We start from the raw sequence: 14613 nt of genomic DNA, 5'->3' as shown, positions 1-14613 counted from the left end.
CCAGAAGATTAGTCAAGCATGATTTCCCCTTCGTAAACTCAGGAGAGGAACTTGGTACATCGCAGAAATGAGAAGTAAAGGGCAAACTTAGACATACACGTGGGAACTCGTTTAAAACTGTGAACATAAACTTGGAACCTCATAGTTCACCACGAGTTTGATTTTTTCTTTCACTCAGCATCACTGGTGGGTGGACTCGCACCGTGAGACAGGGCTAATACACTAGTCCCACTTGCCCGCCTTGGGCCCATATCCTACTACAATTCATGTACCTCTCCAAATGTATTTTAAATGTTTTATAGTACCTGCCTCAACTACCTCCTCTGGCAGGTACACAAAAATGCTGGAGAAACTCAGCATCTATGGAGCGAAGGAAATAGGCAACGTTTCGGGCCGAAACCCTTGTGATCCCCCCTGCCCTCCAACACTGCGAAACCTCCTCTAGCAGCTCGTTCCAGATACCCACCTGTGTGGGTTAGCGCTGCTCCACTCTGCAGCCCCCGGTGCCCCCCAGCCCGTTACCATGGTAACAGAAACCGGGGCCGGCCAGAGCCGGGTGACGGAGGAGCGCCGGCGCGTCACGTGCCGGGGGGGGGGGGGGTCGCTACAGGATCTTTGCTGGTGTCATGGCCGCGGCGGATGGAAGCGGCGGTTGTAGCGCCGTGCGCGCGCCTTGGTTGGTGGAGCAGGCGCGCGCCCTGAGAGCAGAGATGAAGAACTTGAGGTGAGCGACCGTGGGCGGCATCTAGTCCCCGGGACCGGCACCAGTGGTGGGCCTTGGAGCGGCGGCATCTAGTCCCCGGCACCGGCACCAGTGGTGGGCCGTGGAGCGGCGGCATCTAGTCCCCGGCACCGGCACCAGTGGTGGGCCGTGGAGCGGCGGCATCTAGTCCCCGGGACCGGCACCAGTGGTGGGCCGTGGAGCGGCGGCATCTAGTCCCCGGGACCGGCACCAGTGGTGGGCCGTGGAGCGGCGGCATCTAGTCCCCGGGACCGGCACCAGTGGTGGGCCGTGGAGCGGCGGCATCTAGTCCCCGGGACCGGCACCAGTGGTGGGCCTTGGAGCGGCGGCATCTAGTCCCCGGGACCGGCACCAGCACCAGTGGCGGGCCGAAGAGCGGCGGCATCTAGTCCCCGGGACCCGACTAGCTGGCCGTCCACCCGCCCGTCTCCTCCTCCTCCTCACCAATGGCCCAGAGCAGCTGCAGACACTCGTCCGTCTTGTCTTTACAGAGCCCTCTGCCCATGTTACCGAACCATTTGCTAGATAGATGGAGTCTCGACCCGAAACGTCACCTATTCCTTCTCTCCAGAGATGCTGCCTGACCCGCTGAGTTACTCCAGCATTTTGAGTCCATCTTTGGTGTAAACCAGCGTTTGCTGTTCCTTCCTACACATTTGGTAGCCGTTACGATCATGCTGACCTATCACACAGCAACAACACAAGCCCTTCGGCCCAACTCCCTCATGCCAACCAAGATGTCTTCTTGAGTAGTTGATTAATTGGCCAATATAATTACTAGAGCACTCAAATTTTTAGCACAAACCAACCGTCCTTGGCTTTTGTGTCTGTGATCTTACAACTCTTCCATTGGTGTAATGATGGTACAGGTCATAATTAGTGCATATGCTGATATCTAGAAGAAATGGAGACACAAGAGACTGCAGATGCTGGAATCTTGAGCAAAAACAAACTGCCTGAGGAACTCGGTATGTCAGACAGCATGCATGGGGGGGGGGGGGGGGGGGGGGGGGGGAATGACATTTTGGGTCAGGACCCGACCAGGTTTTCTGCCCAATCTCTCCACAGATGATAAAGCTGACCTCTGAGTTCCCCAACACTTTATTTTTTATCATGAAAAGGGGTTGGTGGGCTGCTTTTCTGTGCTTCACAATGATTGTAAGTGCAACTGTACTGCCCATCACAAATGGAGCAAATCTGATGGAGGTGAAGTGGAGTCCCATTTGCCTGTAATTGACCCATATCCGTCTAAACCTCGTGTGTAGGAAAGAACTGCAGATGCTGGTTTAAATCAAAGGTAGACATAAAATGCTGGAGTAACTCGGCGGGACAGGCAGCATCTCTAGAGAGGAATGGGTGATGTTTCGGGTTACCTCTCTGTTCATGAATCTGTCCAAATGTTTGGGGTCACTACTTAAAGTGCCAATGTGTGCAATGGGAGATCTGAAAAGCAACAATGTGATAAAGCAAATAAAAGTACAAGAAATGCCAGAGACGCTCAGCAGAACTGGAAAGAAGATGAATGAAGCTTGTAAAACGGCAGGGTCGGTGTGACGTGTCGCATTTTAGGAGGTCGAATGTAAACCAAAAGTATACTGTTAATGTCAAGACCCTTAACAGCATTGATATACAATGATCTTGCAGTCCAAGTCCATAGCTCCCTTAAAGCGGCAACACAGGTAGATAGTATGATAAAGAAGGTGTTTGGTATGCTTACTTTGAAGGGTCTCGATCTGAAATATCACCTATCCATGGTCTCCAGAGATGTTACATGACCTGCTGAGTTGGTCCAGCCTTTTGTGTCCTTTTTTTCATTGGCTGGGCACAGAGTGAAAGAGGCAGGAAATCATGTTTTGGAGATTTACAGGGCTATGGTTAGGCTGTATTTGGAGTATTGTCTACAGTTCTTGTTGCCCCATTACAGGAAGGATGTGGAGGCTTTGGAAAGGTGCAGAGGAGATTTGCCAGAATTATTTCAGGATTAGGAGGCATTTGATGCAGGGAGAGGGGGAGTTAAGGGGAGACGATGGAAGAAAAGCAACTTATGAGAGGCGTAGACAGACACGGGTAAACATCCATAACATTTTTCCTAGGATGGAAACATCAAATATTACAGGACATGGGTATAAGGGGTGAGGGACAGTTTAAAGGAAATGCGTGGGACAAGTTTTTTTTACACAGAAAATGGTGGGTGCCTGGAATGGGATGCCAGCGATGGTGGTGGAGGCAGATACGATAGTGGCGTGTAGGAGGCTTTTAAATAGGTTTGTGATATACAGGAATGGAGAAATATAATTTAACTTGGTATCATGTTTGGTGCAGACATGGGCTTGAAAAGCCTGGTCCTCTGCTATTCTGTTATTTGTACTACGAGGGAACTGTCTCTGACAAGGTAAAACCAGGGTGACTATTGGGAATAGACTGTAAACAGGGTTATCTGATCAATGAAGAATGGACCAGTTAAAGAGAGGGAATGTCAACAAAAGAATGAGGGAGTTGTGAAATGCAGAGTATGAAGTCGGGTCAGGTTGGGCAAAACCTCCACTTTCAACAGAAAAAATTGAATCAGCCAAGTCAGTATTACAGGGTGGTAACTGATGCAAACCATGAAATCAAAGTTAACTGAAGTTATAAAATTCAATATTGAGTCCAGAAGGCAATATGCCTGGAATTGTACCCCATTTTCATCTAAGACTTCTGGAGTACCATTGGAGAATGGGGTACTGTTCTGGCACATTGCAGGCTACTGGATTCAATGTTTAATTCTACAACTTAAGGTAACTTGATTTATCTGTATCATTTGTCCATCCTGTGATATTAGTTGAGCTTATTCTTTTCTTCAAAGCTTCTTTAGCCTCTTTCCAGTTCTGACGAAGGATCTTTAATAGGGATTGAAGAAGGGACATGACCCTGTCATTGCTTGTCCATTCCCTCCATAGATGCTGCCTGATCTGCTGAGTTCTTCCAGCACTTTGTTTCGCTAAACCTTAGGTTCCAGCATCTGCAGACTCTCTTTGTCTCTCTTTGATATTAATTATGTTTCACTTCCCACATGTGTGGCCTAACCTGCTGAGTATTTCCAGCCTTTTCTGTTTTTGTTTTAAATTTTGTACGAAGCAGTTTTTTTTTGTGAAATGTGAGAAAGACTAGATACTACATTGATGTTGATTGCAGAAAAAGCATTGCCCTCAGGACAGTAGAACTCCCCTGTTCATTCATACAGCAGCCCCGGGATATTTTAGGTTAAAGGCAGATATTGCTGGAAAATCTCAGCAAGCCAGGCAGCATCTCTGGGGAGAGAAAGTTAATGATTCAGATTAACAATTCTTTTTTTAGATATTTTTATTTTCATTCACTAGAATCTTTAATCCATTTGTGAGGACAGTAGACTTATTGACAGGGTGTGCTGCACTCACTCTGTACTCCATGGAAGACTGATTTGATTTTCTTGTGCTCCAATCTCTGAGTGGAACTGAAAGTCACATCATTCTGGTGCAAAGGAAGAACTGGAAATGGGATGGGAGTAGGTGGATTGTGCAAGAGGTTTTAATTGATTTGATTTAGTAACACTAGCTTAATACACAGTTACACAGTTAATGCTGTTTATGAAACCCAGGGTAAATTGTCTGCAAATCCCTTGGGGCATCCTGAAATTGTGAAAAATTTTATATATTTGAAACTCCTTTACTGCATTTGCTTTAACAATTAATGACTGTACACATCACTTGTTCTAATCTCGTCTAATAGTCCCCAGGTGCCTCTCAAAAGTTTCCCTATGAGTAAATCCTGACCTACAATCATTCAAAAACTCTTATCTTCATGCTCTTTGGTCAATGTCCACCACTTCTTCCTTTTACTATTGATGAGCATACCATCAGATGTTTTGGTCCTGGAATTTTCTATCTTGAATCATTCATCCTCTTTTCCTGTCCTCAAAGCTTGCCTTTTTGAATGAGCATTTTCCCACCTTCCCTAATATCTTTATAGGTTCAGCATCTATGATGGCCTTCATTTGTTTCAAACATGCCATTGTAAATGTAAATTCTTTAAAGCTCATAGTGGTGTCCTAAATGCATCCCAAAACCCAAATATCTATTCGAGATCTGTTGAATGATTGCTGCACAACAGGTGGAATTCAAGATATTCAAGAGGACATGACTTCAGAATTAAGGGACTGAAGTTTAGGGGTAACATGAGGGGGAACTTCTTTACTCAGAGAGTGGTAGCGGTGTGGAATGAGCTTCCAGTGGAAGTGGTGGAGGCAGGTTCGTTGGTATTTAAAAATAAATTGGATAGGCATATGGATGAGAAGGGAATGGAGGGTTATGGTATGAGTGCAGGCAGGTGGGACTAAGGGAAAATAATTGTTCGGCACGGACTTGTAGGGCCGAGATGGCCTGTTTCCGTGCTGTAATTGTTATATGGTTATATCTCTTAAACCTGCTGCAAGGTATTCCCTTTGTTTCATGTACTCTTGTAGTGTTTTGAAAATGACACTGTTGCAAAATATATTTTATAAATATTAGTTGATGCTGTCTCATTAATTCAGTTGCAAAGTTGGAATGACTCTAAAATGTTTTGTATCTATTGGTGACACATGATTTTAAATATATATATATAGGCAGGAAGTCAACAAGGCTGTTTATGTATATAAGAATTCTATTGAGGATTTACGAACTCTCCTGCATAGTTTGAAAAGGGAACCTATCCAAGATGATGTTCCCGTCCAGAATGATGCACCTATCAGAAATCAAACGCCTCTATCTTTGGAGAAAGGTAAGAAATAATCGTTGCTTAATGCGTTAATTCAAAAAATAACCAATGTATTTCTCAGCACAAATTGATACTATTTAATTTCATTAGGTGTTTATTATGGTTTGTAGTATATTTTTAAAGAATTGTTTGGACAACTCAATGGTAACAAAGTAAGTCTTTGACATTAAAAATATTTAGATTATTTTCAGCCTGCTAGCCATGACTAATAAGTGGAGCCATTGATGACTGGTAATGGAACAACTATTAATTTTATTGTACATTTGACTGAGACTGTGCTAAATTGCTTTTATTTGATCTGCTTGTCTCTGATTTTCAAATACTATATTCAAGAGCAGACCATATGCCAATCATCATTTAATCTTCATCCTTTTTCACTCACATTTTGATGTTACCTAGGCTTAATTATGTCCCTCTGAGGTCTGATGAAAGGACCTACATGCAAAATGGTAACTGTTTCTCTTTCCACAGGTGCTGTCTAATCTGCATTTCCCATTTTCTGTTTTTATATCATCGGCTCAGTTTTTCTCTTCCAACGTATAGTTAAACCTGCTCAGTGGTTCCCACCACCTCCCAATTAACTACTCATTATTTAGAGCAAGAGGCTTAATGTGCTGGTGATGACTTTCCTGCCATTTCGACTCATTCTTGACTTATTTTACAAATTCCTCTTGCCCCTTCTTGTCTAATTAAAATGTAACTTGCAGCTTTCTGCCTTTCTCCTTTTTGATGAAGTGTCACAGACCTCAAGTGCTGCCTCAGTTTTTGGGCCTTTACTACTTTTATTTTAGACTATTGTCTATGTTACTGCAGTAAGTTTGATTGTTAAAGTATTACTTCTTTGTATTTGGATTCGGAACAGTCTGTGCCATGTTAGTATCAGAACAACTTTTTGTACTGTCCTATGCTATTCTGCCAATATTTATGTAAAATAAGGCCTGGCTAATTGAGTGCAATGGGATAAAACTATATGCATTTGGGTTGGGTTGGGTTGACGTAGCTTTAAGAAAGTCCTTGGTTATGGCTTGAGTTGGAATAGGTAGGATCGGCATTTTATTAATAAATGTATTGATTATCAGGACTTGGGGTCAAGGAAAGAGCGTTCACGTCGCAGCCCTGTTTCAACCAATCTTTCCACCACCACGCACAAGACGCACAAGAAGTGCAAGACAGACACCATTGTGCAGATGCCGAGAAGTGTGTTCAGCTCTTGCTGAACAACTTCTAATCTTGTGTGTGGACTCGATAAGAAGAAGAAGATCAGCACTTTATTTATAAAGTTGTTCATTTATGTATGTACATTGTTACATGTTGGTGTTAGTTCTAAATCTTGGGTGGTATGTTCATATGTCGGAAGCCTAGGGCGAGCCAGGATTCCAAATTTGCGATTGTTGGGCATCAAAAAATAAATTCTGTGGGCACATGTTGGATTTGGGTAGGTTAAGTTTGTCATAAGATCATTGATTTTGCAGTTCTAGGTTTAATATATACACATTGGTGGCAGCCTTTACCAGCTTTGTGTGAAGAAGATCCCAAATACAACCAAGAGTGGCAAACCCATAATGGTAACTGAATTAGGAAGCCAGAAGAAAAGAGAAAGTTGGAGTGCATTATTGAAGTTGCATTGACATATTTTTACTGAACTTTATAATAAAACTGACAGGGGAATATTATGCCAGAGAATTAGAAAGTCTTCAATTTGTGGAAACTTCACCTGCAGATGCAAGTATAAATGCTTTCAATGTAGAATATATATATTTGAACAACAATAATTGTACTTGTATATCTGGGAATAAATATATTTCCAAGTCACATTTCTCTCGTATATAGCTTTATTGTATTCAAGTGTGCTTACATTTTAATTCATCTTTTTTGTCTCTCCAGACATGCTGATTAGAAATGTAAATGGTATAATTCCACTGCAACTATGTCATGAAATAAAACAAATTATATTTTGGTAATTATTCAGGAAACATCCAAACTGCACCCATTGGATATATCGAATCGTGCTTTTCTACCAAAAATGGCACACCTCGACAACCAACAATTTGTGGTTTATCTCGTGCACGACTTAAAATTAGCAAGACTGTTTTTACCAATGCAGAGCATTCACTCATGGGCTTGGAACAATTTTCACATGTCTGGTAAGTTGGCTTTAATTGTATAATTGCATATGTGTATGACCTGCATCTTTTAACTTTTGTGAGTGATAATTAAGTTCAATGTTGCAATATGAATTAAAATCACTTCCAATTTCTCTAGAGAATTGTTGTTAAGTTCTTTTATTCTTTTGGCTGATCACTCAATTGTGACAAAAGATTACAAATATTGACTTTATTAAATTGGCTGGAAATGTTGGCTGTCAGCAAGTTCATTGTATCCAACAGTTTCACTTTGTGTAATCAATTGATTGATTTAATTACTTGTGTAGGAAGGAACTGCAAAAGGGTCTCGACCCGAAACGTCACCCATTCCTTCTCTCCAGAGATGCTGCTTGTCGTGCTGAGTTATGGGCCTGTCCCACTTAGGTGATTTTTCAGGCGACTGCCGACGACAGTCAAATCGTAGCAGGTCGCTGAAAAACCGGCGACTGGAATGGCGACTGTCAGAGTGAAACACACACACATACATACACAAATAGCATCCTTCACCAGCCAATTATGCAGGCGGGGGATAGGGCAAGTGGGGTGAGCGCTGTCTGAGTGAAATTCACACGGTGAAAGCCAATGTGATACAGACACGATGAACAGGAAGGTTGGCGCTGTAATTAAGACAGTTAAAGCACAGTGTATAGGAAGGGTCACACAAGTCCTTTAAAAGAGGGGGGTGGGAGAAGGAGTGGAGACAACTTTTAAGAAGGCAGAGATATGCGGCTGTGAAGCTCGGCGGACACTAACATTACCGGTCGGTTATCCTTGGTTCTGAAACCTACTGTTTACGTTTTATTTTTCCAATGAGCCAACAAAATTCACTGGTCAGCACCGGCGACAACCTACGACCTCCTGGCAACCCACTACAACTGCACCTACTTCATGAGAATTCTTGCTCTGCATGGCGTCAAAATTCTGGTCGCTGCGGTGACCAGAATGAAGCCGCGACTAGTTAACAGAATGCGGGAACTGCTCACCATCATGCAGGCGACTCTCCGGCGAACATGTGGCGACCTCGTAGTCGCCTAAAAAGTCGCGTAAGTGGGACAGGCCCATTACTCCAGCTTTTTGTGTCTATCTTTGATATAATAACTTTATAGGTGGACGTAATGGCAGATACTTTGCGTTTCATGCATGTTTGATTTATGCGTTTTTAATATAAAGCACGTTCTTTTAATACCAAAGCTTGATTTATGCGCTGGTATTTTAGGAATAACACGTTCAAATTTATTGCTGACAGCATAGTCATGTGTATATTTAATTGACTGTTTATTTAACTATGTGCTGCTTTTCAAGCACGTAATCCCTGCATAAAATGTGTGGTGCCTGTACAGCAGTAAAACTTTGGCATCAACCAAATTGTCTCTTGGGTTTTCCTTTAAAAAAAATAAATATATCTGATCTTTTCTATTAGGCTTTCCTTTAGTGTAAAGACTACCAGGTTATGGTTCATGCATATCCTGTTACCCTAAAAAGGAGTTGGTGGGCTGCCTTCCATTGTGCTTCATGGTAATTGTTACTGCAGCTATATTGCCCATCGCGCAAATTTGATAGAATGCAGTAGAGTTATTTATAATAGCATCTCCAGTATTGTAGGTTTCCTTACCTGACATTGCTGAACCAGTAGATACAAGGAACTACAGATGCTCATTTACAAAAATACACAAAGTGCTGGAATAACTCAGTGGGTCAGGCAGCATCGACATTAAGTGCTGGAACGTTGTCTTTGTATAAAGCGCTTGTTTTTATTGTTTTAATGAAAAATCAGCAGCCATGTCACCTTATGTGTGATGTCACTATATTTAGCAAATTTAATTTCATAACATAGTAATAGGATTGCAAATCACTCCCTCAGAGTTTCCATTCTTGCATTCTCACCTCAATAATAATTGAAAGTATACTGTGATCCACATTGTAAAAAGTCTCTCTCCTGAATTCCCCACTGGACTGATCAATGACAAGCTCTTATTTCTAACTTCCAGTTTTGAATTTCCAAACAGAAAATATTTGATGCATTATGTCTTTTTTTATCTTGTGAAACTCTAGAGGGACAACCGCCACTCTATCCACCCTGTATTTTATAGAGGAAATAACTGCAACAAATTCAACCTTAATGAATGCAAATTGACAGATTCTATCTTTTTTGAGTTCTATTTATGGAGACAAGAAATCTGTCTAGGACTGCAGGTGTTTAATAAAGCATCTCTACTTTTCAGGTGTACTTGTCAAGAAATGAACTCTGCTGATGTTTGCTTCTTATGGTTCATTAACCTACATCGTTATTTTTGGCCGTTTGTCCATCTGCTGCTATATTCCAATGAGCAATGCTGCAGAAAATAAACAAATCCATTATATTAAATTAGCATTGTCACTCAGATTGTGTAGGGAATGTTTGGAGTTGACAGCAAGGCAGCTAGGCTACTCCACTGTGAATTTAACTTTTATATTTAAAGGTTTGAATGTTAACTTTCAGCAAGATAAGAAAAATGTTGAATTATGTTTCGGTTTTAATGCTCTGCACTCCCAGTGGCGTATAATGCCGAAAGAAGTAATAAGAACAGCACCACAGCTCTGTTTCTTTATCTCAGACCAGCATTCCTTTTTGGTGTTGTTCCCAGCTAGGAGTATCGAATTACTGAATATATCTTTTGACTAAAGAGCAGAATAAAAACAAATTAGGAGAGTCTCTGACTCACACTCCCACCCTGAAATTCTCCTGGAGAGCAGTGGAACCGTGGAAAATCCTTTCTTAGTTTTGTGTCCTGTCAGAAATCTTTCTATTGGGAATGGTAAATGTACATTTTAAAACCAGTTACCCAGTATAGAAAGGATGTTGTTAAAGCTGGAAAAATGCAGAGAAGATTTACGAAGATGTTGCCAAGATTTGAGGGCCTGAGCTACAGGGAGAGGTTAGGCAGGCAAGGACTTTATTCCTTGGAGTGCAGTAACCTGAAGGTTGATTTTATAGAGGTGTATAAGATCGTGAGGGAAATAGAAAGAGTGAATGCACAGTGTCTTTTATCCAGAGTTAGGGAATCTAGAACCAGAGGACATAAATTTAAGGTATAGGATCCTGAGGGGCAACTTTTTCACACAGAGGGTGGTTTGTATATGGAATGCACTGCCAGAGGAGGTAGTTGCGACAGGCACGATAATAATATTTGAAAGACATTTGGCCAAGTACATGAATCGTAAAAGTTTAAAGGGTTATGAGCCGAGTGCAATAGATGGGACTAGCATAGATGGGGCATCTTGATCGACATAGGCAAGTTGGGGCCATAGGGCCTGTTTCTGTGCTGTATTACTCCAAGACTGATTCCAATGCCAACTAAAAGAAAGACCTATCTTTTCAGAACAGAATTCGTGTATATTTTGTTGAAGTAACATGCAGAATGTATTATTTTAATGTGACTTTGACTTTCCTTAAAGAATAGAAGAAAAAAAATCCACAAATTTTATGGCAATTGGGTACAGAATTTGCAAGATTCTTCTGTCATGAGTTGTACTAAACATTCCTCAGGCTGGATATTGTGTACAGTTTTAGTTTCTACATCAAGAGAGAGCTAGATAGGGCTTTTAAAGATAGCGGAGTCAGGGGATATGGGGAGCAGGCAGGAACGGGGTACTGATTGTGGATGATCAGCCATGATCACATTGAATGGCGGTGCTGGCTCGAAGGGCCGAATGGCCTACTCCTGCACCTATTGTCTATTACAGGATGGATGCGGTAGATTAGAAAAAGTTCAGAAGAGATTCACCCGGACTTAACTTGTAAGGAGAAGTTGCATGGGCAGGGTTATTCTCACTGGAATCTAGATGGCTGAAGGGTGACTTTATAGAAATTTATAAAATTGGAAGGGGGCAAAGATATAATATATAGTCAATCTTTCTCCTGGGGTAGGGCAGTCTAAAACTAGAGGACATTGGTGTAAGGTGAGAGGGGAGAAATTTAAAGGAATACTAGACTAAGTGTTCACATGGGAGGGCTGGTCCCCCGACGCAATATTCCACCTCTCCACCAATTCCAATATTGGTGGCCAGTGGGGGGGCTTTCTGGAGGGGGGAGGCTTTCTGGAGTGCTGGTATGGGTTCTTGGGGTGGCAGCTCAGTCCCTCAAACCTGATCTGCTGGCAGCTCACTCACGGCTGGTGGGCTGGCTGTTGACTCGTGACTATTCCTTGAAATTCCATTTCAAGTAGGGTGCAAGGCCACCAAATTCAAATCCATGTTCCTACCATTTCAAGCAGGGTGCAAGGCCACCAAATTCAAATCCATGTTCCTACCATTTCAAGCAGGGTGCAAGGCCACCAAATTCAAGTGCAGTTTCTTACCACTATGAGCAGGGTGCAAGGCCACCGAATTCAAGTGCAGTTTCTAACCACTTCAAGCAGGGTGCAAGGCCACCGAATTCAAGTGCAGTTTCATACCACTTCAAGCTGGATCCAAGGCCACCAAATTCAAGTGCAGTTTCATACCACTTTCAGTAGGGTGCAAGGCCACCAAATTCAGGGCAGTTTCATACCACTTCAAGCAGGATGCAAGGCCGCCAAATTCAAGTGCAGTTTCATTCCACTTCAAGCAGGGTCGAAGGCCACCAAATTCAAATGCAACTTCATACCATTTCATGCAGGGTGAAACCACCATAAAACCACAAAAAACACCAAACTCACAGTTCAGTAGACATTCATTGTGTTCAGTTGACTCACAGATCAGCCAGAGTCATGACCTCTCCCCCCCCCCATCAGGCAGAGACCGAGCCACACCAACACTTCCGGGTTTTATAACCCCTCCCCCTCCGGCCGGAAAAGGTGTGGCTTTCAGGGCGTGATTGACAGGAGAGAGATTCTCAACATTTTTTAAACACTAATAACACTTTTATTTTTAATTGATGGGAAGAATTCTCTGCACCTGCTCAGCGGAGGGGGGGACTCAGTAAGATGGCCAAAAATCACAGCCGCAAGTGGTAGCGTTTTATCTAAAATGAATATACAGAGCAAACAGGAAGTAAGTGCATTTGCAGTAGTGCCTTTTAACTTCAAGCCAAAGCACCCAAGCCGCCATTTACAGTAAATAGTGCATTTCAACTTCAAGCCAAAGCACCCAAGCCACCATTTGCATTAAGTAGTGCCTTTCAACTTCATGCCACCATTTGCAGTAAGTAGGGCTTTTCAACTTCAAGCCAAAGCACCCAAGCCACCATTTGCAGTAAGTAGTGCCTTTCAACTTCGCCAAAGCACCCGCCACCATTTGCAGTAAGTAGTGCCTTTCAACTTCAAGCCAAAGCACCCAAGCCACCATTAGCAGTAAGAAGTGCCTTTCAACTTCAAGCCAAATCACCCGCCACCATTTGCAGTAAGTAATGCCTTTCAATTTCAAGCAAAGCACCCAAGCCACCATTTGCAGTAAGTAGTGCCTTTCAACCTCAAGCTAAAGCACCCAAGCCACCATTTTCAGTAAGTAGTGCCTTTCAACTTCAAGCCAAAGCACCCAAGCCACCATTTGCAGTAAGAAGTGCCTTTCAACCTCAAGTCAAAGCACCCAAGCCACCATTTACAGTAAGTAGTGCCTTTCAACTTCAAACCAAAGCACCCAAACAACCATTTGCAGGCAGTACCTTTTTACATCAAACAAACCATATTTTCATTTTCAAACCACATTAAGGGTACTCACAGTTGTGTAGACATTTATTCAGTGTTATTCAGAGATCAGAGACGTGACCCTTGGCTTCATCCATCTTGCAGAGAGTGAGTGAGGCACACCACTTCCTGGTTTTATAGTCAACCCCCCCCCCTCCCTCCAGCAGGTACAGCAGGGAGAATGGTGATTTTTTTAAACTTCAAGCCAAAGCTGCCAAGCCACCATTTGCAGTGAGTAGTGCCTTTCAACTTTAAACCAAAGCTCCCAAGCCTCCATTTGCAGTAAATAATGCAATTCAACTTCAAGCCAAAGCACCCAAGCCACCATTTGCAGTAAGAAGTGCCTTTCAACTTCAAGCCAAATCACCCAAACCATCATTTGCAGTAAGTAGTGCCTTTCAACTTCAAGCAAAGCACCCAAGCCACCATTTGCAGTAAGTAGTGCCTTTCAACCTCAAGACAAAGCACCCAAGCCACCATTTGTAGCAAGTAGTGCCTTTCAACTTCAAGCAAAGCACCCAATCCACCATTTGCAGTAAGTAGTGACTTTCAACTTCAAGTCAAAGCACCAAAGCCACCATTTGCAGTAAGTAGTGCCTTTCAACTTCAAGCCAACATTTGCAGTAAGTAGTGCATTTCAACTTCATGCCACCATTTGCAGTGTAGTGCCTTTCAACTTCAAGCCAAAGCACCTAAGCCACCATTAGCAGTAAGTAGTGCCTTTCAACCTCACGCCAAAGCACCCAAGCTACCATTTGCAGTAAGTAGTGCCTTTTAACCTCACGCCAAAGCACCCAAGCCACCATTTGCAGTAAGTAGTGCCTTTCAACTTCAAGCCAAAGCACCCAAGCCACCATTAGCAGTAAGAAGTGCCTTTCAACTTCAAGCCAAATCACCCCAGCCACCATTTGCAGTAAGTAATGCCTTTCAATTTCAAGCAAAGCACCCAAGCCACGATTTGCAGTAAGTAGTGCCTTTCAACCTCAAGCTAAAGCACCCAAGCCACCATTTGCAGTAAGTATTGCCTTTCAACTTCAAGCCAAAGCACCCAAGCCACCATTTGCAGTAAGAAGTGCCTTTCAACCTCAAGTAAAAGCACCCAAGCCACCATTTACAGTAAGTAGTGCCTTTCAACCTCACGCCAAAGCACCCAAGCCACCATTTGCAGTAAGTAGTGCCTTTCAACTTCAAGCCAAAGCACCCAAGCCACCATATGCAGTAAGTAGTGCCTTTCAACTTCATGCCACCATTTCCAGTAAGTAGTGCCTTTTAACCTCACGCCAAAGCACCCAAGCCACCATTTGCAGTAAGT

At 42.9% G+C, this 14613-nt stretch overlaps 1 protein-coding gene across 2 annotated transcripts in view; it reads left to right on the top strand.

The window, feature by feature from the left end:
• The first annotated feature begins 598 nt into the window (after positions 1–598).
• Positions 599–14613, top strand: part of trmo (tRNA methyltransferase O) — a 77413-nt gene continuing 63398 nt past the window's right edge. For both annotated transcript variants that reach the window (XR_004411422.1, XM_033018070.1), the window contains exons 1-3: positions 599–724; positions 5364–5518; positions 7485–7659. Coding sequence is in view for 1 of the 2 variants with exons in the window: in XM_033018070.1 (XP_032873961.1) it covers positions 627–724; positions 5364–5518; positions 7485–7659 (428 nt within the window). In the remaining variant the exon portion in view is untranslated. The remainder of the gene's footprint in view (positions 725–5363; positions 5519–7484; positions 7660–14613) is intronic.

The sequence above is a fragment of the Amblyraja radiata genome, chromosome 3, assembly GCF_010909765.2.
Source record: "Amblyraja radiata isolate CabotCenter1 chromosome 3, sAmbRad1.1.pri, whole genome shotgun sequence".
Classification (NCBI taxonomy): domain Eukaryota; kingdom Metazoa; phylum Chordata; class Chondrichthyes; order Rajiformes; family Rajidae; genus Amblyraja; species Amblyraja radiata.
The sequence above is the reverse complement of the archived record's forward strand: the minus strand, read 5'-3'. Positions and strand labels throughout refer to the sequence as shown.